Genomic DNA, 24898 nt, shown 5'->3' with positions numbered 1-24898 from the left:
TTTGGAACAGGAATCACCAACAATGCATTTCATGTGACTTACTGTGATAATCGCAATTTGTGACAGTAATCCAGATACCATAATTCAAATAAGGATTTATAATTTGATCACAAATCATATTTCTGAAATTTATCAGTTTCATACGAAGTCACCGTAGAAAAGCAGCAAAAAAGCAAAAATGTCGCCCCAGTGGGCCCTAGTAACTCTATTATTGAATAGGCATGTCCCATTCTCAGTCGTGACACTTAATGCACTGTCTAGTTATAGTCTAGAACCACATTCTTGGTCAATTCATTTGTATAAATGTTAACTAATGGATTCTATACCCTTTAGATCGTAGAAATTATAACTACATATTTTCTCCCTCGTGGGAGGTCTTCCATGTCACACACAGTTCTTTCTCTGGCGTTCCCATATGTAATTGTTCCAAGCGTCCAAAACGTAGAAATAAATTCTGAAAATTAAAAAACACATATACATAGATTTTAAAAAAGACCTCCTTTTTTTGTGACTGTAACAAAATCCTTTAATGGGATTTAATCAGGCAAATGAAAATAATTGTAAATACTGCTCTGTATGTCACTGATACGAGAAGATGTGAGAAATCAAGTGGCTTTATAACCCGATCAGATTGTGATACGTGCCTTACGCCCACTTGGGCTGGACTAGTCGACAGTTAATGTCTATAATGCAGCACATGTTTCTATTTATTTAGATCTCCACGAGGGAGAAAATATGTAGTTATAATTTCTACGATCTAAAGGGTATAGAATCCATTAGTTAACATTTATACAAATGAATTGAACAAGAATGTGGTTCTAGACTATAACTAGACAGTGCATTAAGTGTCACGACTGAGAATGGGACATGCCTATTCAATAATAGAGTTACTAGGGCCCACTGGGGCGACATTTTTGCTTTTTTGCTGCTTTTCTACGGTGACTTCGTATGAAACTGATAAATTTCAGAAATATGATTTGTGATCAAATTATAAATCCTTATTTGAATTATGGTATCTGGATTACTGTCACAAATTGCGATTATCACAGTAAGTCACATGAAATGCATTGTTGGTGATTCCTGTTCCAAAATGTCCGTGACATTTTCACTTATGGGTGTGTATAACAAAGTCCTATTTTTATGTTTAACAATTGAGAATGTAAAAGGACTATGGGTTGGAGTTCACAACAAACGTGAGCAAGCCGTGAGGTGAAACGCGTTGTTTGTTTTGCTGCCAAAAATAAATCTTTGAGCACAGCAACTCCTGGTGTGTCGGTTACGTATTTTCCTGACGGAAAAGTGTTGGCTAATATATATATATATATATATATATATGTATTATTTTTGGTGATATAATTTTTTAATTTATATTAATTATTTATTAATATTACATTTATTTAATCATTATTTCTAAGTTTATATTAAATATATTTATATATATTATTTTTAACTTAATTTTAAGACATTGAAAAAATCGATATTTTGACAGTCTATATTTTTGTAAGTCGATATTTTGGAGTCGATATTTTAGTACTTACCTGTTTGAAGATAGGCAGTCGATATTTTGTCCCTCGATATTTTATCCTCGATATTTTGGTATCTCGATATTTTTGACGTCAATATTATGTCAGTGATCCCATGAACACGTATGAAATGCTGGCACTCACAGGTAGGAGAGTTTGTGGCAGAAGAGGGCTGATCCACTGATTCATTCTGTGTACTGTGGTGGGTCAAAACAAATTTGATTAACAATTTCAAAAGACCAATAGTTGAAGACCACTGGCCTAAAGCCTCTATATGGCTTTATTTTTTTTAAACTTTTTTTTAAAAAGGTCTTTGGTAACACCAGACCTATAGGGTAGAACATTGGCTCTAGAATGAGTGTGAGAAGTTTGGAAAAAATAGACATTAGTGGGAATAAATGTCACCATTAAACGAAAAAAAGCAAGGGAAGGTTTTTGTTTTTTCTCAAAAGTGAAACAATATGGGGCGTGGCTTGAACAGCCGGCATGGCGGACGCGGCTTAGTTGAGCTCCGTCCCCGCCTGCCAGAAATCCGACGACTAATCCTGCCTTCCCCACCCTAGAGCAACCCGGAGGGTGGTATCCTGCATCGGAGGCGCGTGGCTCCCCCGCCAGCGGGATTCCGGCGGTTTTGGAGAGTCGGGACCCGGCAGCGGCGTACGAGAGCGGAGCGGCCTGTGCGACCCGCTGCGGCCGGGGAATCGAGTTTCGCGAGTCCCGGCGGGAGGAGAGCAGGGGCCCCAGGGACGCGGATTGTGAGCAGCGGCCCGCGTTGGCAGGGGTCCGCTGTTGGCCAATTGATCCTGGTGGTGGTACCGAGGGCCCCCGCGGGCTGCAGCTGTCTCTGGGGACGAGAGGGCCCTCGACTCTGACTGGATGAGAGGGCAGCGGAGTGCTCAGAGCTGGGGCGCCCTCCCTATGTGATCTCGGGCCCCCGACTTTGAGGTGAACCCCCCCAGACGGCGCGGGCCGAATGCAGGTGGGGCCCCCGTTGCCTTGGTGCTCCGGGGGCTGGATAGAGGCGACGGTGGAGAGTGCGGCCTGCGCCGCAGGCTGAAGCCGGGGACCTCGATTTTCGAGAGGCCCGGCGGTGGAGTCGCGAAGGCGCTGGAGGCTTGGCCCTGGTGGGGCGAGCCCGACTTTATTGGGGCCGACGCCAGATCCGAGTGGCTCCCACTGCAACATCTGAGGGCCCCACAGTTGGAGAGGCTTGCAGGGGAGACCGGTGAGCCCCGGGCCCTGGCGAGAGGAGAGAGCAGGGCAGCTTGGCCTTGACAGAGAGGTGGAGCCTGAACTTGGTGAGCCCTGGTGCGGTATCCGACTGTGGATTTGGTGGTGGACTTTCCCAGATGGCCCCGGCTGGACAACCCAGACAATAAGAAGGTGTGCGGCACCCCCCCTGGTGTGGAAGTGGGACAGTCCTGGGCGCAGCAATTCTGGTGGGGCCCTGGGTTCCATCGAGTGGAGGGCCGGGGAGTGCGAGGTGACTGTGTGGAGGGCCCCAGTGCCGTTGGTGACAGCGGAGGCATTCCCGGATCAGCGGTTCGGCGGCCGGGCCGCGGTGGGTCCCTGAGTAGAATTGCTGGCTACCCGCCCAGGAGGTTTGGCAGTAGGACTTTGTGTAATACCGCCTGGGTGGCCATGACACGCGGCGCAGGTGGTGGGGGGCCCCCCAAGCATGGTCCGATTGACAAGTTTACGGGGCCCAGTGGAGGCGCGTGGGCCTCAGGTGGACATCATGATGCTGGGCCGGACAATGCGGCGCTTATGGCGGCCATCACTCAGTCCCGGGACGCGCTGGAGGCTAAGATTAGGGCAGTGGGTTCCGATGTCATACTGCTGCGCCAGGATCTTAGGAACGCGGTCTCCCGCATTACGGAGGCAGAGACACGCATCTCTGGGGCAGAGGACGACATTGCAACCCTCAAGCATAAAGTGGCCAGCATGGAGGCCTGTCAGAAGGGCCTGGCGCTCCGTGTGGAGGATGCGGAGGGGCGCGCCAGCCGCAATAACCTACGCTTTGTTGGCCTACCGGAGGGTTGCGAAAAGGGCAACATGGAGGGCTTCTTGACGCAGTGGCTTGAGAGCTGGCTTCCACCAGATACTTTGTCTCGATGCTTTGTAATTGAGCGGGCGCATCGGGCCCTTGTGCAGAAACCGCCGGTGGGGTCAAGGCCGTGGCCTTTGATCGCTAGGATATTGAACTATCACGATAGGGACATGATCCTTAAACAGGCCAGAGCGAAGGAACCATTGATGTTTGAAAATCAACGTGTTCTGATCTTCCCAGACTACACCCGTATGGTGCAACAACAACGACAGTCTTTCACAGCGGCCAAGGCTCGGGTGCGGGATCTGAAAATACTGTATGCCTTACTGTATCCAGCCCGCCTACGGGTCGTATTTCAGTCACGCACGCATTTCTTTGAGTCCCCGGAGGAGGTTTTTTCGTGGACAGATGAAACGGTGTGGGTGCGAGCGCATACCCCTCCGGGTCTGGACTCTGACTCCTCTCGTGGTGAGTCGCAGTCGCGGCCCCACCGGGAGGCGAGGCGGAAGGACAACTGGAGGTCCAGGTCCAGCCAGCGGTCTTCGCCGGGCCCTGCTTCTGGAAAGGAGAAAGGAGCTGCCGGGAATCAGATGAAGGACAATTGAACAATTCGAGGGACATACTGTTGGTTACTTGCATTTGCCCTACACACTTGCGGGTCGTGCCCTCGGGGGATTTTGGCCCTAACAGCATGGGGGTGACACATGCCTGGAGAGCTTGGATTCTTCAGCAGATTACCCAAGGGTGGTCTGGGTGGAGGGAGGGTTCTTTGCGGGCGGGGGGATCCCCTAGTTGTGGGTAGGTAGTTGTAGGGGGGGGCTAGGGTAGTTCATGGGGATCCATTGGGGTGGACGGTCATCGATCTCATGTTGGGTGTGGGGACCTTGCTACACCGCGACAGGTACTTCATTGTTTCTGGAGGTATGGGGTGGGGACCGGGGTTGGGGGTGGGGCGGGCTGTTTGATGTTGCATTGGGGGCGGGTTGCCCGGTCCGGGCAAAGCGGCAAAGGTGGTTGAGAATGCACTTTCATGGCGTGTGTTGTGGCTATTTGATCTAGGGGTCCCTGATGTCTTGCCCAGATGGTAGGGCCAGTGGGCCCGGAGGCTCGATTCGTGTACTCAGTTGGAATGTGAGGGGAGTGCTGGATAAGATAAAACGAGGGGCAGTCCTGAAGCAGGCCAAGAGAGTGGGGGCAGATATAGTGATGTTGCAGGAAACGCACCTCTTAGGCAATAAGGCACTCTGCCTCCAAAGGTTTGGCTACCATCAAGTCTTCCACGCCTGCTTTACCAAGGGATCCAGAGGGGTGGCCATCTTAGTGCACCGTAGGGTCCCATATGTCCACTCCACTCACTGGGTAGATACACAGGGCCGCTATATCTTTGTTCATGGTACTCTAGGGGAGGACCCCATTGTGATCGGTTGTGTATACGCCCGCCCCCTTTACAGTGGTCTCTAGTGGAAAAGATCTTTGCAGTGTGGGCAGGCATTCCGGATGTCCTAGCAGTGGTTGGTGGAGATTGGAACGACGTCTTAGACGGTGCACGGGACAGGCACCGGCCCGGGGGAGGGAATGTGGCAGTAAGCTCTATCAAGTTGAGTGATATGATCAGGAACCTAAATTGGGTGGACACCTGGATGCACATACATGGAGCGCAGCGAGATTATACCTTCGTATTCGCAGTTCATAAATCCTTTTCCAGGCTGGATTACATATTTGTCCCCAGGGCGGTCATAGGTAGAGTGGAGGCAGCAGACATACTGCCACGCGGATTGTCCGATCACTCCCCCACTACTGTGGTTATTTGTCTAGATAGGCGGAGACAGCCATTTCGCTGTTGTTTATCCGTCCGGCATCTGCAACTGGTAGAATTTAAAAAGCATATGAGGGAGGCCATAGCTCACTACTGGTCGGACAACTTGGGGACTGTGACGAATGCGACGACACTGTGGGAGGCGTTGAAGCCCACACTGCGGGGCGTAGATATTGCTTGGTGTGCCGCGGCTCGGAGGAGGCGTAGGGAGGCCCTGGACCACGCGGAGGCGGAGATCAGGGAACTGGAGCATCGTAGTGGCAATGAGGGAGAGGACCAGACGGTTGAGCAGTTATTGCTGGCACAGCAGTCATATGCCTCGCTTTTGTTGGATGAGGCGCGGCAGATGTGGCTGGCAACCCGAAGTAGAGTGTACCAATGGGGCGACAAATCGGGACGATGCTCCATAGACTGTGTCAGGGCCTCTTTCAAGCTCAGACCCTCCCGAGGATTCAGGATGAGACTGGGACCCCTATCACAGATCCCAAGACCCTAGCTGAGGGCTTCGCGGCCTATTACGCGGACTTATATACCCCACAGGAATGTATTTCCGCAGAGTGGGTTGACAAATTTATAGCGGATTTACCGCCGCGAGCAGTTTCGGATGTAGCCCGGGACCGTCTTGAACTCCCGTTGACGGAGGAGGAACTGGGCGTCGCTCTGGGTGAGCTGAATACTGGCAAGGCCCCTGGCCCCAATGACTTCCCCAGCTAATTTTTAAAAAAATGTCACTTGCAATTCGGGGCCCATTATAGGGCGGTGGTGGAGGAGGCCAGGGAGCGGGGCAACCTGCCCCCGGACTGGAGACATGCTGAGATGGTGGTGTTCCACACGCCCGGTCGGCCCCCGGAGTAGCATGCCTCGTACCGCCCGATCTCCTTATTTAACGTGGAGGCCAAGGTGTTGGCCAAGGCGCTGGCTGACAGGTTGTTGCCATATATTACGGAGCTGGTACACCCTGACCAGGCGGGCTTTATGCCCCAACGGGCGACACAGCATAATATTAGGCGGGCACATGTGGCGGTGGCGGCGGTTTGGTCTGCGGGGCTCCAGGCGGCGCTTTTCCTGGCCGACATGGACAGGGCGTTTGACTCGCTCAGCTGGACATATTTGTTCTCACTTCTGCCCCGGCTAAATTTTGGACCCAATTTCATGTCTTATTTGAGGTTGCTGTACACTGGCTTGACGGCCTCGGTCAGGATAGCGGGGGTCCAGTCTTCGAGTTTTGTCATCGGGAGGGGCACCAGGCAGGCCTTCCCCCTCTCGCCCTACATGTTCGCCTTGGCTATGGAGCCATTGGCTGCATGGGTCCGAATAGATGCGCAGATGAAGGGGTTTGAGTGGGACCGTGGCTTGTCGGACAGGATCGCTTTGTATGTGGACGATGTCCTGTTCTTCTTAACAGACCTCAATAGGTTCAGGCCCCTTCTCCTACGTATCCGACAAATCTTTGGCGAGACCTCCGGATTATATATGAATCCACGGAAATCTAAACTGTGGGTCTTGGGGAGTGGTCCGGCAGTTGGGGACTGGGCCTCGGCGCTTCAGATGGCAGCCGGGGGAATTAAATACCTGGGGGTGTTTCTGTCGGAGATTCCCACGGTCTCCTGGGAACGAAACGTGGCACCAATCTGGGAACGGACCCGGGCAGACATTAAAATATGGGCCCGGATGCCCCAGACCATATATGGCAGATTGGCCATTTTTAAAATCGTGGCCCTGCCTCGGCTGCTCTACCAGTTGCAAAATTATCCCTATCCTATTACACCTCCCTGGTTCAAACAAGTAGTCTCCGTCCTCGGGCAGTTTCTTTGGGTGGGCGGCCCGGTCCGGGTGGCGCTCCGCACATGCTTTCGGTCAACGTATTGTGGGGGCTTGGCGACCTCCTATGTCCTCTCCTATTACCAAGCTTCGCATCTCCTAGTATTGAATGAATGGTGGTTTGGAGACAGGGGGGATCCGGCATATGCCCGGGAGCGGCTCCTGATGGAACCCCATACGCTGCACACTCTTCTATATGCGGCACAGAGGCGTAAGGCGCTACCACCTGCGACGCAGGTGGTTTTTACTATTTGGAGGCAAGCTTTGCGTCGGATGGGGTGGTGGCAGACCCTGACCGAAGAGACTCCCCTTTGGCATAATGGCCGCCTACCTGGCCTAGCAGCATTACAAGGCTTTGTTGGGTGGGACAAAATCGGGATCGCTAAATTGGGAGATGTCATGTCAGGGATGTCACTCAAGTCATTTCAGGAGCTGAGCACAGAGTATAATATGCCCTGCACCCAATTCTTCCGCTACCTACAGTTCCGGCATGCCCTGGCCCCACACCTGGAGGGACTGACCTCCCTTCCGGAGTTTAGCCGCTTAGAAGCTAGGGTTTTCATGGGCGATATTGAGACTAAGAAAATATCATGCATCTAGCAATCCCTGATTATACAATGCTCCTCCACCTTGCAGAAGTTGAGGGAGACCTGGGAGGAAGATATTGGGACACTGGAGGAGGAGGATTGGAATGAGGCCCTAGCAAGTCCCAGAGGTGCTGCCATATCGGTCCGCCTTAGGTTAATCCAATTTAAATACCTACACAGGGTATACTTCACTAGACGAAGGCTGTGACAGGCGGGCCTCATTGTATCCCCGGATTGTACTAGATGTGGTCGGGGGGTGGGAACTTTCCTGCATACGGTGTGGAGCTGTAGCCACCTAGATAGGTTCTGGAATGGGGTTTGGAAATGGCTGGATGAAGCACTCGGGTGGGTGCTCCCGCGTACGCCGCGTCACGGCCTTCTAGTTCAAGTTCAAGTTCAATAATTTGTATAGCGCACTACTCACCCAGAGGGTCTCAAGGCGCTTGAGGGAAGGGGTGTGCATTACTTATCGAATAGCCAGGTTTTTAGTTGCTTTCTGAATGAGAGGTGGTTCTGTGTAAGGCGGAGGTGAGTGGGGAGGGTATTCCAGGTTTTGGCTGCTAAGTAGGAGAAGGATCTTCCTCCCATGGTGGACCTATGGATGCGCGGAATTGCGGCGAAGGCTAGATTGGATGATCGTAGTTGGCGGGTGGGTGTGTAGAAGGACAGTCGTGTGTTGAGGCATTCGGGTCCTAGGTCGTATAGGGCCTTGTGTGCGTGGGTGAGGAGGCGGAATGTTATTCTCTTGTTGACGGGAAGCCAGTGGAGGTCTTTCAGGTGACCGGAAATGTGAGCTTGACGGGGGATGTCCAATATGAGTCTGGCTGAGGCGTTTTGGATGCGTTGGAGTTTTTTCTGTAGTTTGGCTGTGGTTCCGGCGTAGAGGGTATTTCCATAATCCAGTCGACTGGTGACCAGAGCATGGGTGACTGTCTTTCTTGTTTCGGTGGGGATCCAACAGAAGATTTTTTTGAGCATGCGAAGGATGTTGAAGCATGAAGATGATACGGCGTTGGCTTGTCTGGTCATCAAGAGGGAGGAGTCTAGGATGAAGCCCAGGTTACATGCATGATCTGTAGGTATGGGTGCTGTACCCAGGGCCGGTGGCCACCATGAGTCGTCCCAGGCAGATGGGGATGATCCTAAGATGAGGACTTCCGTTTTGTCCGAGTTTAGTTTTAGACGGCTGTTCTTCATCCATTCGGCTACTTCTTTCATTCCTTCGTGTAGGTTGGTTTTGGCGCGGTGTTTGGGTCTTTGGTGAGGGAGAGGATCAGCTGGGTGTCGTCTGCATAGGAGATGATGTTGAGGTTGTGTTGACGCGCGATGGATGCGAGGGGACTCATGTAAACATTGAAGAGGGTGGGACTGAGTGATGATCCTTGTGGTACGCCGCAGATGACTTCGGTGGCCTCTGATTTGAATGGGGGGAGGCGGACTCTCTGGGTTCTTCCGGCGAGGTACGAGATGATCCAGTCCAGAGCTTTTCCTTGTATTCCGACGTTGTTGAGGCGTTGAATGAGGGTGCTATGACATACTGTTTAGAAGGCGGCCGAGAGGTCAAGTAGGATGAGGGCAACTGTTTCTCCGTTGTCCAGTAGCGTTCGGATGTCATCTGTAGCAGCGATGAGGGCGGTTTCGGTGCTGTGTTTGGCTCGGAAGCCGGACTGTGAGGGGTCGAGGGAATTGTTGGCTTCGAGGAAGGCGGCGAGCTGGCTATTGACGGCTTTCTCAATGACTTTGGCAGGGAATGGGAGGAGTGAGATGGGGCGGTAGTTCTTGAGTTCAGAGGGATCTGCTGTGGGTTTCTTCAGAAGGGCGCTGAGTTCGGCATGTTTCCAGCTTTCTGGGAAGGTGGCGGAGTTGAAGGAGCAGTTGATGACATCGCGGAGATGGGGTGCGATGATGGAGTCTGCTTTGTTGAAAATGTGGTGGGGGCATGGGTCGGTTGGCGATCCTGAGTGGATGGAGTTCATCAGGCGGATGGTGTCTTCCGTAGTGATTGGGTTCCAGGCGCAAAGATTGTGAGGGTGCTGTTTTGGTTCGAAGGTGGATAGAGTGGACTGTTCTTCGGGCTGGTTTTCAAAGCTGTTATGTATGTCGGCGATTTTGTTGTGGAAGAAAGAGGATAAAGAGTCGCAGAGGTCTTGTGAGGGAGTGATGTCGTTGGTGCCGGCGGTGGGGTTGGTAAATTCTTTGACGATGTTGAATAGTTCCTTGCTGTTGTGGGCGTTGTTGTCGAGTCGTTCCTTGAATGCTGATTTCTTGGTGGATCGGATCAATTGGTGGTGCTTGCGGGTGGCGTTCTTGAAGGTGGTCAGGTTGTCAGTGGTAAGGTTTTTTCTCCAGGTTTTCTCGAGAGTACGACAAAACTTCTTGGATTTCTTAAGGTCGTCGTTGAACCAGGGGGCCTTTTTGCTACCTTGTTTGATCTGGTGGTTTTTCAAAGGTGCTAATTCGTTAGCGCTGTGGGTGATCCAATGTGTGAGTTTGGTGGCGGCTTTGTTTGGGTCCGATGACATAGCAGGAGGGTGTTGGTTAAGCGAAGTGAAGAGTTGATCGGTAGTGATTTTGTTCCAGTTTCTTCGAGGAATAGGTTGTGGGGGGTTGTGGGTCGAGGTTTTTTTGTAACTGAAGTGGACGCAGCTGTGGTCCGTCCAATGGAGAGCTGTGGTGTGATTAAAGGAGATGTGTTTGCTGGAGGTGAAGATAGGGTCGAGCGTATGTCCGGCAAGGTGGGTGGGGGTGTCAACAAGTTGTTTCAGTCCGAGATTGTTCAGGTTGTCCAGGAGTGTGGTGGTGTTTCTGTCGTTTTTCTTTTCCAGATGGAAGTTGAGGTCTCCCAGTAGAATGTAGTCCTCGGAGGGGAGGGCGTGTGGGCTGATGAAGTCGGTGATGTCTTCGGTGAATTGTGTGCGGGTTCCTGGTGGTCTGTAGATGAGGGTGCCTCTAAGTGTGGTCCTGGGGTCGGTGTGGATCTGGAAGTGAAGGTGTTCGGCGGTAGCGGGGTTATCGTCGGAGCTGGTCGTGATGCGGATGGTATTCTTATGGACGATGGCGATGCCTCCTCCTGTTTGGTTGGAGCGATCTTTTCGGATGATCTTGTAGGCGTCCTGGATGGCTATGACGATGTCGGGCACTGATGAGGCGTTCATCCAGGTTTCTGTGAGGAAGGCGACGTCCGGCGATGCAGTGTCGAGTAGGTCCCAGAGTTCAGTGGCGTGTCTGTGGACCGATCGGGTGTTCAGCAGGATGCACTTCAGGTGGTTAGAGTCGGAGCCGTGTTTTGAGTTAGTGGGTTTGGTGTGGGTTCTGTTACAGGCGAACTTGCAGGAGTGGCAGGTGAAGGGTCCATGGGTGTGTCCTGGGGCAGCTTCGTGGCATTGTGGTGTGCGTCCGGGGTTAAGGGTAGAGAGGGTAGCGGCGTCATATGTTATGGGGGTGGGGTGGGTGGTGCGGGGACCAGGGGGTCTGGCGCTGGGTGCGGTCCAGGCACGGACGGGCGTAGACGGGCTTACCTTTGGCGCACCTTCGGTGCGCATGGGGCGCGACCGCTGCGCGTGGACGCTGCGCGCAGAAGCATCTGTCATATGTGGAAAGTGGGGGGGGCAAGGGGGGATCAGCTGTGAGGCGGGAGCGGGTCGGAGAGGATTGGCTCCGAGGCACGATAACAACAAAAATGGCAGCAAAGTGAAACCGGGAACAGGATGGGGCACACAGAGTAATTGAAGTAAGCGCTACAAATATAAATGCACAAAAACGAGCAATGCTAATTAGGGTCAAAGCTACACAGCGAGCGTTACAACTGGGCCTGCACATATGAATCAAAACAATGCTTAAGTATGGAAATCGCTATAATTAATTGGAAACACTCGATTATGCTTCTACCAGTATAGCGCTATGGCAAGCAGCAGCTAGCGGACACGATTGTACAAAGCAAAGCAATGAGTGCAGCCAACGATACCACTGAGGAGCAGGGAGCGTGGGGGAGCGACCGCTTCTGGAAGCGCCAGGACGTGTGTTAGATGGGGTGGGCGGTAACCTCTACAAGAGACACTTATTGTTTCTTGGGCTTACAGTGAGAGACATAGCCAGGGCATGAAAAAACCCAAGGGCCCCGTCCCTCATAGCGTGGAAGAGGGGTCTAGGCTTTTGCTTGGGGCTGGAGAAGCCCATATTTCTCGCCCGGGGATGTCCTCGCAAACACTATCAAATTTGGCGGCGGTGGGCCGACTTCAGGGGTATATGGCTCGAACCTCCGCCAGATCAAGACCCAATACCGGATCTATGAGAGTGCTGTGTTGATGGATGACTATATATTGATTGCCAAGAAGCTAGTTACTGTGCAAGGGGGGAAGTGGGGGGGAGGGAGAGATAGGGGGGGGCGGGTTGTTAATGGTTTTGATTATGTTCATCTGTCCCCTATGCAAAAACTATGATGGATTGCGATGTCACATATGTGTATTTTTTGCCTGGCAGAAATCTCTGGAGTACAGAGCTCTGCGATTTCTTTGTGATCTGTCAATAAAAATGGTTTTAAACAAAAAAAAGTGAAACAATATAAGCAGAATTTAAATTACTGGGACAAAAACCTGTAGTGTGGAAAGACAGACAAAATGAAAAAGAGGAAAAATGGAACAAGGTAAAGGTGATAGGCGACATACAGAAGTGGACATTTCTGTCAGCAGGAATAACTTGTAAGTGGAAGTCTCTCATACTGCTTTTTACTCGTTAAAACTAGACTTCAGAATTGAGACGTGAGAAAGTGGCTCTATATATACTGGACCAGAATAAGGTGCAGTGTGTATAGAGTCCACAAACCCCAGAGGTATAACAGACGTTAAAGCCAGGTGTGACCTTACTCTCTAAAGTGGTAGCTTGGTCGAGCAGTAAGGCAGTACCAAAGGACAGTGTAAAGCATTTGTTGTACACACTCAGTCAGCAAAAGGTTTCACACACTCAAGGACTGAACTCTAGGCCAATGGTTTTTATACCAAAACATATAGTTGTTTTATTTTTAGAACCAACAGGTATAAAAATTTACTTTTCTCGATATGAGTACTCTCATATAATTACTTTGCAAAGAAGCAATAAACTTTGTAAACACAATAGGTACAATAGTTGCAGTAGGCAACACAATTCTAAACACAATTTAACATTGAGCTCAATGGGTTTCCTACATAAATTCAGCTAGTTACTTTATCGATTACTTTTGGAGTCCCAGGACTGGATCATAGAGTCAGTATTGGGGTCTAGGCTGGAACCAGTTGAGCAAAAACGATTTGGCTATTGCTATGATTTTAAACAAATATAAAGCTATTTTAAAAGTTCACACAGAAACTTTTCACTAAAAATCCCAATGTTATCCAATGGGAGTAAAATCAAAATGCAGGTAAAGTACGTTCTCATTACTTTTGTAATCCATGACTGGGCCCCTAAGTCCAGCACTGGGGTCTCTACTTAAAATACGTTTCAGTAGTAGGTACGATTTTTAAGGAATATTTGTAATTTTCAAAAGTAGACACTAAGAAGAGATTTCACAGAAAAACAGTCAATGGTTTCCTATGGAGGAAATTTAGATTACTAGTAACCACGGTTGTGATTACTTTTGCGGTTCAGTACTGGGCTAAAAGGTACAGCACTGGCTTTTCTCGTGATTACAGGTGAGTACTTCGGATTTGATATTCGGCTGATTTTAGATGAATCCTATGACAGGAAAGTGAGTCATCGCTTTTCAGGTGAGTGCTCGACTGGTGAAGTTAAGGTTCTGGATATAGACTCAGGGGTCCCCCAGGGTCAGGTAAGTACAGTTGGTTCACCCCCAGTGGCACAGGGGCGGCCTGGTGCAGAGGTAGTTAGCCCCAATGCTTCCAATGAGGGAAAGGGGGCCTCCTGTTGGTGGCTGCTGGCTAGCAGGCCACGCGGCTGTGGGAGCTGGGCTCCTGGTCACTTGCTCAGGGCAAATGGGGAAGTAGAATAGGGCACAAGTTGCACTGCCAGGGACACTCGGGCGGCAGGGTGCAGGGTGCTTTTGAGCCATCGGGTGCTCAATGTTATTCAATGAGGAACTTGAAAAGGGAACAAAGCCTGCAGGCTCGGGGACGAAGGATCTTCTGGAGTGACCAACACTTCGAGGGGTAAGTTGGGATCTTGGAGGATAAGTAGGCACCCAGGAGTTGGGCACAGGGGGCCGTGGGGCGCTGGGTGCAGGGGTGTCTTTTGGTCATGGTTGGAGAGGTCCTTTGTCCTGAGACTGCAGGCGTCGTCTGGGTCGTCGAGGAGGGTCCTTGGGCACTGGATTCCGAGTCCGGGTCGCCGGGGAGATGTCCTCAGGGTCTTGGTTCACTCCAGCACAGGCCAGGCTTGGCGGGTGCAGAGTGTGCAGGGTTCGCGGTTCCGGGCTGATGCCAGGGCTTGTTACTTGCTTTGAGCAGTACCACTGCTTGTGGGAGACCCAGGTAGTCAGAGTCACAAGGCAGTCAGGTCCTCCGGGGTTTTTGAGGTTGCTGACCACTGGAGACGCCTGGGTTTAGCAGGAGAAGGTTTGAGGGTCGACAGGCCAGTAGGGCTGGGACCGAATCAGTGGGTGTCTTCCTCTTCTTAGCAGCTGCACGGCAGGTCTTCTTGTTTCGTGTTCTTCTTTCTTGTTTTGGTATATGGATCTAAGGAAGGAAGGAAGATTCAGGGAGCCCCTAAATACTGAATTTAGGGGCATTACAGGTAGGCCAAGGACAGGGACCAAAAGGTCCCTGGCCTGGGGTTGGTACACCCTAGCCTGCTCATCTCCTGTGGGAGGGGGGCAGGAGCCTAGCTGTGATTGGGCAGGGCTCCCCATTTTAAAGATGGCCGATACCCGGGGTCATGCTTCACCTCGTCTCCCCCACCTGAGGGGTGGGGTTGGCACAGGCTGGCAACCCCCCCCCCTTCCTGACGTAGTTTTTCCCACCAGTGTTCCCACCAGAGTGGGGGTCAGGACTGGTGGGGGCCAGTTGCTGGGTACAGCAAATGGTCTGGAGAAGCTCACAGAGGCGGCATGCCTTTGAAGCTTCCCACTGCCCCTCCTGGGGGAGAACATCTAGCACCTCTCCCAGGATGTGCATTGTCGCAGGCCCCGGAGAGCGGGGGACTCTCCACCCAGGGGTCCAGTAACATGTCTGCTGTGTGGCAGCCTCTGCAGCCACTCAGCCCAGACGTGGATTTTAGGTTAGGGTTCCAGGGGCATCTCTACGATGCCCTCTGTAGTGCATTTTACATTAAATCCCACATTGGCATCAGTGTGGGTTTAATGTACTGAGAAGTTTGATATCAAACTTGTCAGTGTTCAGTGTAGCCATTATGGTGCTGTGGAGTTCGTAATGACAACCTCCCAGCACCGTATACTCTTAATGGCATCACTGCACTTACAGTGCCCAGGAATGGCCCTGGGTTCTGTAGGGGCACAAGGCTCATGCCCCTGTGCCCACACCACTGGCATAGGGCACCCAGCTAGAGGGGTGGCTGATGTATGCCAGGGTAGTGGGGTTGTGGGCCTGGCACACAGGGATGTGTGCCATGTCGAGTCTCTGTTTAGTTCTGCACCTAGACACTCAGCCTGCAAGGGCAGTGTGTGGGTGTCAAGGTACAGGGCTCCTAAGGGTGGCACAATAAGTGCTGCAGTCCTTAGGGGTCTTCTCTGGTCACAATGCCCTGGGTACCTAGGGTATCATTTACTAGGGGCTGATATGTGGTCAGAGATGCCAATTGGGTTTAGGCTTTAGTATAGTTTTTAGGGAAGGAACACAGGTCTTGGATACCTGATTGACAGGGACCCAGGGCCCACCTAGGAAAAGTGCATCAGGTATCAGGCAAAAAGTGGGGGGGTACTGCAACAAAAACTCACTTCCTCACAAGACAGATATTTAAAAATGTATTTACATCCGTGGAATTAGAGGTTGGTCTAGAAATACCATAATGAGCAAAAGATTGAAACATATATTTTTTGAAACATGTGAAGCGCAAAGGAAGATGGTAAAAAGGGAAAAAAGAATGGGGACGCACTGAAAATTCAATTTTAATGAGCTCTTCAAAGTAAACGGTAACGGCAGTTTAAGATTGAAGAGAGTTTGTAAAAAAAAATATTCTGGTAATCAAAACTGATCACTGACAATATTATATGAAAAAAAGAATGAAGCCATATTTTGCCTATGGATAGAAGATAAAAGAGGGAAGCTGAGAGAGAGGACATTGGGTTTCAATACACACAATAAATCTATGTTCTGGAAGTATGAATGCATGAAGCTGGAAAACTCATCTGCGCTGATGGGTTGTGCATTGAACCAACAGGTTTTGGCACATCAAAGATTGCTCATGGGGCATGTGGCAGAGAGCAGGAAAAGAAGCAGACAGATAATAATAATGTCATACCATCAAGTGGCAAGGGTCTCCTGCGTATCACAGAGGAAGGTTGAAATGGCAGAGTAGCTGAGAAGTAGCGAGACTGGACGGTATGGGAGTTGGAGTCTCAGGAAACCCCTGAGCAGTAACTGGACCCTTCACCTGCATGGTAACATATGTTTATTGTGAAGTGTAAGGTTTTCATGTGATGATCTGTAAACCACATAGCTTATCTTTTACAGCCACAATGTAACATCCCTGCATGGCCAACTCAGTCTCTCCATTTGTATCACAGATGATCTGCACTCTAAATTTGTTCTCGGTGTTTAAAGTTCTCTCAATTCCAACAAAGATCTAACAAATGGATTCGGCTGCGAAACGTTCAATGATCAGTTTGACGGGTCTTCTGCAGGAGGGTTTCCACACCGGGAAGGCTTCAGAATTCGAACTGGAAGGCTTTCTTCACACATATCCATTGGTTCAAGGATAAGCAAGAGGTTCGGTGGATCTCTCTCTTCCTGTAGGCACCACAGCTATGTTTCTGGTTCGATAAGTTACCATTCTGCATCTTCATCCTGGTGGAAGTCAGAGGGCAGAAAACAGGAAGAATCAATGTTAATTCAATACTAGTGTCCATGTGTGTGTTTGCATGAGGATGCGTGTGTGTGTGCACATGCTTGTGTGTGTGTTGGTATATGTGCAATCATGTCCAGGGGTGTGAGTGTTTTTTATTTCAGCTCTAATCGTTTGTGCCCATCTCTCTTCAACAGGTTTAAATACAGCTCCACCCTGTGTACCAGAATGGTCTAATCTACCCTCTATGTGTGGGTTTTGAGTAGAAAAACTAGAAACTATTTGGGCATGTGTACAGAATATGCACGGAAAGAGGCTCCTGGCTGCATGACGTAGAGCCAAAACACATGAGACTGACAAGCTATGCTTTTCATAAAGTGAAATGAAAATTACATGTATGTTAGGAAATTGGGTATCAGACTCTTGTCGTTGTAATGAACCCTCCATATGGAAGACATTTGTGGAAAAAAAGATGGAATTTCCAGTGCACAAGAGTGGACTGAGGGATTGTGTCTGGTGTAGAAATTGAGTAGAAATTGGCATTATGACGATGTAGAACCATTGGGCTGTACAGAAGATGAGTGGTGATGTAGACTAAATCTCCTGTCCCTCAGCTGAGGTTAGGCACTCCTTTCTCACTGTCTAGCAACCGTCCATTCAGAAAGATGATAAAGATTTACAAACTGCCTCTAAGCGCTTCATTATTATCTTCCATTGGTCAGCCTTTAAAAATATGTCATTGAACAATCTGTACAACAAGTAAGTGGTCACGGTAGCAACTCTTGTAGTGAAAAAGATAATAATATAGTATTCACCACTTTTGCTTTTTTTTAGGTGCATGAATCCAATTTAATTCCTGAATCATAAACATCTAATGCGATTCTAAGTCAAAGCATTTGTTATTGGCAACACAGTCGCTCAAGCATATAACAGTGCAATACGTATTTAGAGTGCTCTTGATATAGAGAGAAAAGGGAAGGTTGAGAAACAAGTGAACGTATGAGTGAAGGACAGGGAAATGGTGTTGTGACATATATACATCATTTGTACATAGTATAGAACCTTTCCGGACTAACACAGGTCAATTGTTCCTGGGTGTACATATAACTCTAATGACCATCCACTTTTAAGAAATCTGTCATCAGAGCTTGTAATGGAGGTGTGTGTAGTCAACATTTCGACCCCTGGAAAGGAGGGTTAATTCAATCCTCACGGTGGGTTCTTTATCGGGACAAGGCTGAGAAGAGCACCTGTGAACAATCGGAAAAGTGTGTAAGAAGGTGGGACATTTAAGAAAAAAGTAGGTGAATGCTAAAAGTAATCAGGTAAACAATACCTACTCAGGACGACAGCAGGGCTACTTTGCTGTGCAGTCAAATTAAATGGGCTCATGGGTGGCTCCTAGAGTCAGAGAGAAATAAAGTGTCAGATATCTAATGTCTTAGTCAGATGCCTCACTAGTCGCTCTGTCAATTTCCTGTACTTACTGGGTCAAAAGCACTGGGTTTAAAAAGCACAACTACATCTGGGTATATCTCATTGTGGTGTCTGTGAAAACAAATGAGGAAGTGCCGCAGTGGCTCCCTGATTAGAGCAATCGTACGCGTTGAGTGATAATGGGGAGGGGACCCCATAGTGGCTGCAAGGGGGTTGGCCCCGCTGCGTAGATCGTGTCTGAAGGACCGTGGTTGTTATCATGCTACTCGACAACGTTGTATATCAAGATATCAAGGCTAGCATATGGCTCTGATATGGCGGGGCCTACGCCCTTGCAGCCGCGATGTGGTCCCCTCCTCATTCTCACTCAATGCATACCATTGCTCTAATCAGAGAGCCACTGCGGCACTTCCTCATTTGTTTTCACAGACACCAACACAATGAGATATGCCCAGATGTAGTTGTGCTTTTAATATTAAGGTCCACTTGGGGCTAGCGCTAGCTCTGCGAGTGAGCGCCTCAATCATTTTTTAACATTATCTCTGGATTGTACCCGGTTTCTCTTATATTATAGAACTATTGGATTTGTTCCCTCTGCGAGCGATTGATTAACCTCTGCAGTAGTTTGTCTCCATCTATTGTTGACCCAGTAAGTACAAGAAATTGACAGACCAACTAGTGAGGCATCTGACTAAGACATTAGATATCTGATACTTTATTTCTCTCTGACTCTAGAAGCCACCCATGAGCCCATTTCTTTTGACTGCACAGCAAAGTAGCCCTTCTTTTTTCCTGAGTAGGTATTGGTTACTTGATTACTTTTAGCATTCACCTACTTTTTTCTGAAATATCCCACCTTCTTACACACTTTACCAATTGTTCACAGGTGCTCTTCTCAGCCTTGTCCTGATGAAGACCTCACCTTGAGGATTGAATTAACCATCCTTTCTAGGGGTTGAAACGTTGACAACACATACCTCCATTCCAAGCTCTGATGACAGATTTCTTAAAAGTTGATGTTCATTAGAGTTATGTGTACACCCAATCAATCAATCAATCAATCAATCAAAGCATTTATAAAGCGCGCTACTCACCCAGAGGGTCTCAAGGCGCTGGGGGGAGGGGGTCCGCTACTGCTCGAACAGCCAGGTCTTGAGCTGCTTCCTGAAGGCGAGGTGGTCCTGGGTCAGGCGGAGGTGGGTCGGAAGGGAGTTCCAAGTCTTGGCGGCCAGGTGGGAGAAGGACCTTCCTCCTGTGGGGGCTCTTCGGATGCGGGGGACGGCGGCGAGGGCGTGGTTGGTCGATCGAAGCTGGCGTTTGGGAACGTAGAAGTTGAGGCGGCTGTTGAGGTATCCTGGGCCTTGGTTGTGTAGGGCTTTGTGTGCGTGGGTGAGGAGCCGGAAGGTGATTCTCTTGTTGACCGGGAGCCAGTGCAGGTCTCTCAGGTGTCCGGAGATGTGGCTGCGTCGGGGGATGTCCAGGATGAGTCGTGCTGAGGTGTTCTGGATCCGCTGGAGTCTCTTCTGGAGTTTGGCGGTGGTTCCGGCGTAGAGGGAGTTGCCGTAGTCCAGACGGCTGGTGACGAGGGCCTGGGTGACCGTCTTCCTGGTCTCGGTGGGGATCCATCGGAAGATCTTACGTAGCATGCGCAGGATGTTGAAGCATGACGAGGAGACGGCGTTGACTTGTCTGGTCATGGAGAGGGAGGAGTCCAGGATGAAGCCCAGGTTGCGTGCGTGGTCTGTGGGTTTGGGTGCGCTGCCCAGGGCGGGGGGCCACCAGGAGTCGACCCAGGCGGAGGGTGAGGATCCAAGGATGAGGACTTCCGTCTTGTCCGAGTTCAGTTTCAGGCGACTGTTCATCATCCACTTGGCAACGTCTGTCATCCCTTCGTGAAGGTTGGCTCTGGCGGTGATGGGGTCGTTGGTGAGGGAGAGGATCAGCTGGGTGTCGTCGGCGTAGGAGATGATGTTGAGGTTGTGCTGGCGTGCGATGGCTGCGAGGGGGCTCATGTACACGTTGAAGAGTGTTGGGCTGAGCGAGGAGCCTTGAGGGACGCCGCAGATGACTTCGGTGGCCTCCGATCTGAACGGGGGGAGGCGGACTCTCTGTGTCCTTCCGGCGAGGAAGGAGATGATCCACTCCAGTGCCTTCTCCTGGATTCCGACGTTGCTGAGGCGCTGTACTGGGGTACGGTGGCAGACAGTGTCGAAGGCCGCGGATAGGTCCAGGAGGATGAGGGCCGCTGTTTCTCCGTTGTCGAGCAGGGCTCGGATGTCATCGGTAGCTGCGATCAGGGCGGTCTCGGTGCTGTGGTTGGCCCGGAAGCCAGACTGCGAGAGGTCGAGGGAGCCGTTTGTCTCGAGGAAGGCGGCCAGTTGCTTGTTGACGGTCTTCTCGATGACTTTTGCCGGAAACGGGAGCAGCGAGATGGGTCGGTAGTTCTTGAGGTCGGTGGGGTCGGCTGATGGCTTCTTAAGTAGGGCGCTGAGTTCGGCGTGCTTCCAGCTCTCCGGGAAGGTTGCGGTGTCGAAGGAGGTGTTGATGATGTCCCCACCCAGGAACAATTGACCGGTGTTAGGCCGGAAAGGTTCTTTTATTATGTACAAACGATGTATATATGTCACAACACCGTTTCCCTGTCCGTCAATCACACGTACACTTGTTTCCCAACCTTCCCTTTTCTCTCTACATCAAGAGCACTGTAAATACGTATCGCACTGTTATATGCTTGAGCAACTGTGCTGCCAATAACAAATGCTTTGACTTAGAATCACATTAGATGTTCTGATTCAGGATTGGATTTATGCACCTAAAGTAAAGCAAGATTGGTGAATGCTATATTATTTTCTTTTTCGCTACAAGAGTGGCTACTGCGACCACTTACCTACTGTACTGCAATACTGACCCAGGTCGGGTAGTTTTTTTGGGGGTTACCCCTTTAATACTCAACATTGAACAATCCGTAGGCACCCCTCTTATATTATATAATGAGCATCATTTTAGAGAAATATTACAAGGTTGAGTGCTAATTGATAGACATCTATTCAGTCATGGATGGCGACCCATGAAAGCAGAGACCAAAGATTGGATGAGATTGGAGGGAAATCTTGACTACAGCAGTGACACCACAGAGAAACAAAGAATTCACTGATGGCCCAGGATGCTGTGTATCATCTATTTCTCAATAGAAGATCTAGTTTGAGATAAGTGTATAGATCAACAGACATGAAAACTAAACTTACCTTTTAGAATTGTCCCCTGAAGTGTGTGAGAATGGTCGTACTAATGAATATCGACAGCAACAATATTGTAGTACAAGAATATCGAGGGCAGAATATAGAAGGGCAAATTATTGTAACGGAAGTACATATAAGGCAGCATACATTTACTATTTCTAACCCCACATCTATGTACCTTGAAGATATATGTACCACATACATACCTATATTTGGAGTTTCATATAAAAAATCTAGACTTACCTGTCAAATTTTTTTTTACCTATACCGTTCACCAAGGTTCTTTCTGACCAATATGGGGGTTCGATATTCAGGGTTAAAAATACACCCTCTCTTCATGCACTAACCAGGATGGCTTCAAACGGGGTCAATGTGAAGAACAGTTTAACAATGGGATTCCTATATGACCACGAATTAGTGATAATACTCCTCAAAGTGCAAAAATGATGTGTGAAGTTGGAGAACTTTAACCCCTTTGTGCAGGATAATTTTACCACGGTGCGGGCGGGGCTATGGTGGGCGTGGTGCCGTGGTGCTCATGACGGCTCCCGTCCGTCATAAATCATGGTGGGCGTGTGCTCATGACGGTTGGGAGCCGTCAGAACTCCACCCACTGATTAGTTCGCACACACAGGCGGGGAATTAATCGCGCGTGGGCGGAGCGGCAAAATTCTGACTGCTCCCGGCTGTCATGAGCACACGTCTACTGTGACTCATGACGGTCTGGAGCCGTCATGAGCACCGAAGGTGTTAACTCCACCAATTTTGTATTGCTGGTTGTTTTAAATCACAAACTTCATGAAAATACCGGTAAAATTTTCCTTTCCAGAAAATATTCTTTTTTTTCTGAAGAAAATCACCAATATTTTTAATTAGTGAATTAGAACCTTAGATATTTTTGCAGAAAGAAATGTGCCAACATAAAAGTTTTGGGAGTAAATGTCGCCTTCTAAAACGTCTTCCGGTTTGGAATTTTGTGCAAAATGTACATACTTTGCATCTTCAGTAACTTCTCTAAATTTGTCTGATACTGGTAGTGGTTCCACCAGAAAGCAATGAACAATAAAATAAGTGAAATCTGAAGCCTACATTCTATGGACAAGAATCAAATCTTTAAAATCATAGTTTGTGACAACAGGTCCTAAAGATTGGCATTCCCTCTAATCCCTTGGCATCAGTCGCTGAAGGAAGAGCCCTCGCCTAGATCCGACACAGCGCGTTTCCCTCCTCTCACAACTCTTCAATTTGAAGCATGCGCACCCATGCTTACTGGGCAAATTTGCCTGACATTTTGGTGGCCTTTGTCTATAACAAAATAGGGCAAACCGATAATCCCCCAGGGACTGGGTATGTGTGATCACACAATATATATATCTGCATAGGGGAAACCCTAAAAAATCAGTTATAAATCAAGATATTGTCACATCCGTGATCATTAGTATATTCATACAGGGAAGCTCCAAAGTTTGTAACTATTGTTATTTATTTTCAATAGTTCTTTTTTTGTTTTGTGTATCATGAAAAGCAACATACATACTACTGATATTTTACAATCCTTTCACTGTAGTATCTTGAACACCTTTTGCTTATAAAGATATAGAAAACTAAACACCATATAATCAGAAATCAAACAAAACATTTTTTCATAAATCATGTTCTGTGTAAACAATACATTCATTTAAACAAAACGGTGTTCTTTCGTCGACGTTTCGGTCCCACGTCGGTCTACAAGATCCATGAGACCATCATCAGGACGGTATCAATTGCATATCCAAATCTAATATAATATAAAATAAATAAATATGCTCAAGAGACCCTGTATATACATATAGGTATCGTCCTCTCCTCACCCAAGACAACAATAATGATCCATTTAACCCAGTGAAAAAAGTCTTAAAACATGCCACCACTCACAAGTGTACCAAAATACCACACCAAAAAAATACACCAATATTAAAACTCACTTAATAACTACTCACTTAATCACCATACTAGATATGGCTATCCCAGTAGTAATTTTATACTGACTGCTCCAATCCTATCTAATGAGACATGAAGTGAGCCAAATGTTAATATCCCAACAGGCTCCAAATGTCTGAAAAAAATCCATACTTATTCATATCTACTCATCTAATACTTACATCGTTTTTTTTCAATGAGGAAAAAAAGACAAAAAGACAAATCTAAAAAGAAAAACAAAACAGAGTGACTAAATTAGTCCAACGTCCTTTCGGAAAACACCATTGCCTCCACCATAACGTGCACTTTGTCAAGTCCTACTCACCAATCACAAGTATAATTCAGCGTCTATATCGCCTGTCAATAGAATATTTAAGGCTTTAGTTTAGAACAAACTATCTACCATCAAGAAAGCCGTCATTTAACAAATTAAGTCAAAACTTACTTGCACGTGTAACCGGCAACAGCTAGGTCCACTAACGCCTGACTCAATCGACTGAGTACGGAGCGTAACCAGTGGTCCATGGAAATAGAAAACATGCCCATGACGTCAGACACTACCAATTGCGGCGGCCATTTTACAGTGGCTTTTCTTCCACAGTGAGGTACAGAATCATGTTTGTGTTTATAAAACAGTGAAATCAATACGAATATCAAATTAAATACTCGAGAGTACCTCGCACCCTCCGCGAATGCACCCAATTTAATCCTCCATGTACACTCACAGAATGCCAATGCTCATGAAGGGCATCACCATCCCACAATGTCCACATATATATGACAACCTTATAGAGATTTACACGAAGGAACGATCACATCTTTAATTGTATAGTTCTTAAGAAGTACATAAACGTCCTACGTGAGTTGTGATCAAACTTTATTGTTCAAGCCTATATGAACATTCACAAAATGTCATTGATCACTAGAGGAGTCAAAAGACTGCCCTAGACGATCGCCATCTTAAGATGTCTGTATATATATATGAACAAGCATTTACAATGCAATGGTCTCGGCATCATTAAAGGTAGAGCTATTGGCATTGCTCATGACATTTCTTTATTTTTCTTTAAATCATAAATAAATGGCATTGTCATTTACATTGCCAATAAACAGCACTCTGCACTCAACAGCACACACCGCTCTGCACCTGCACTCACTGCTCTGCACCTGCACTCACTGCTCTGCACACTCACTCTGCACCTGCACTCACTGCTCTGCACCTGCACTCACTGCTCTGCACACTCACTCTGCACCTGCACTCACTACTCTGCACTCACTACTCTGCACTCACTACTCTGCACTCACTACTCACTACTCTGCACTCACTACTCACTACCCACTACTCTGCACTCACTACTCACTACTCTGCACTCACTACTCACTACTCTGCACTCACTACTCACTACTCACTACTCTGCACTCACTACTCACTACTCTGCACTCACTACTCTGCACTCACTACTCACTACTCCACACTCACTACTCACTACTCGGCACTCACTACTCACTACTCACTACTT

At 48.7% G+C, this 24898-nt stretch overlaps 1 protein-coding gene across 2 annotated transcripts in view; it reads right to left on the bottom strand.

The window, feature by feature from the left end:
• Positions 1-14437: 14437 nt before the first annotated feature.
• The window catches only part of LOC144767841 (CD209 antigen-like protein C), a 175349-nt gene continuing 164888 nt past the window's right edge, over positions 14438-24898 (bottom strand). The window contains exon 6 of one of the 2 annotated variants that reach the window (XM_078651204.1): positions 14438-16745. In XM_078651204.1, the coding sequence (XP_078507330.1) occupies positions 16607-16745 (139 nt within the window). In that variant the 3' untranslated portion in view covers positions 14438-16606. The remainder of the gene's footprint in view (positions 16746-24898) is intronic. The other variant, XM_078651205.1, reaches the window with a different exon arrangement.

This window comes from Lissotriton helveticus, chromosome 7, assembly GCF_964261635.1.
Source record: "Lissotriton helveticus chromosome 7, aLisHel1.1, whole genome shotgun sequence".
Taxonomy (NCBI): domain Eukaryota; kingdom Metazoa; phylum Chordata; class Amphibia; order Caudata; family Salamandridae; genus Lissotriton; species Lissotriton helveticus.
Note: the sequence above shows the minus strand (reverse complement) of the source record. Positions and strands in the feature narration are given on the sequence as shown.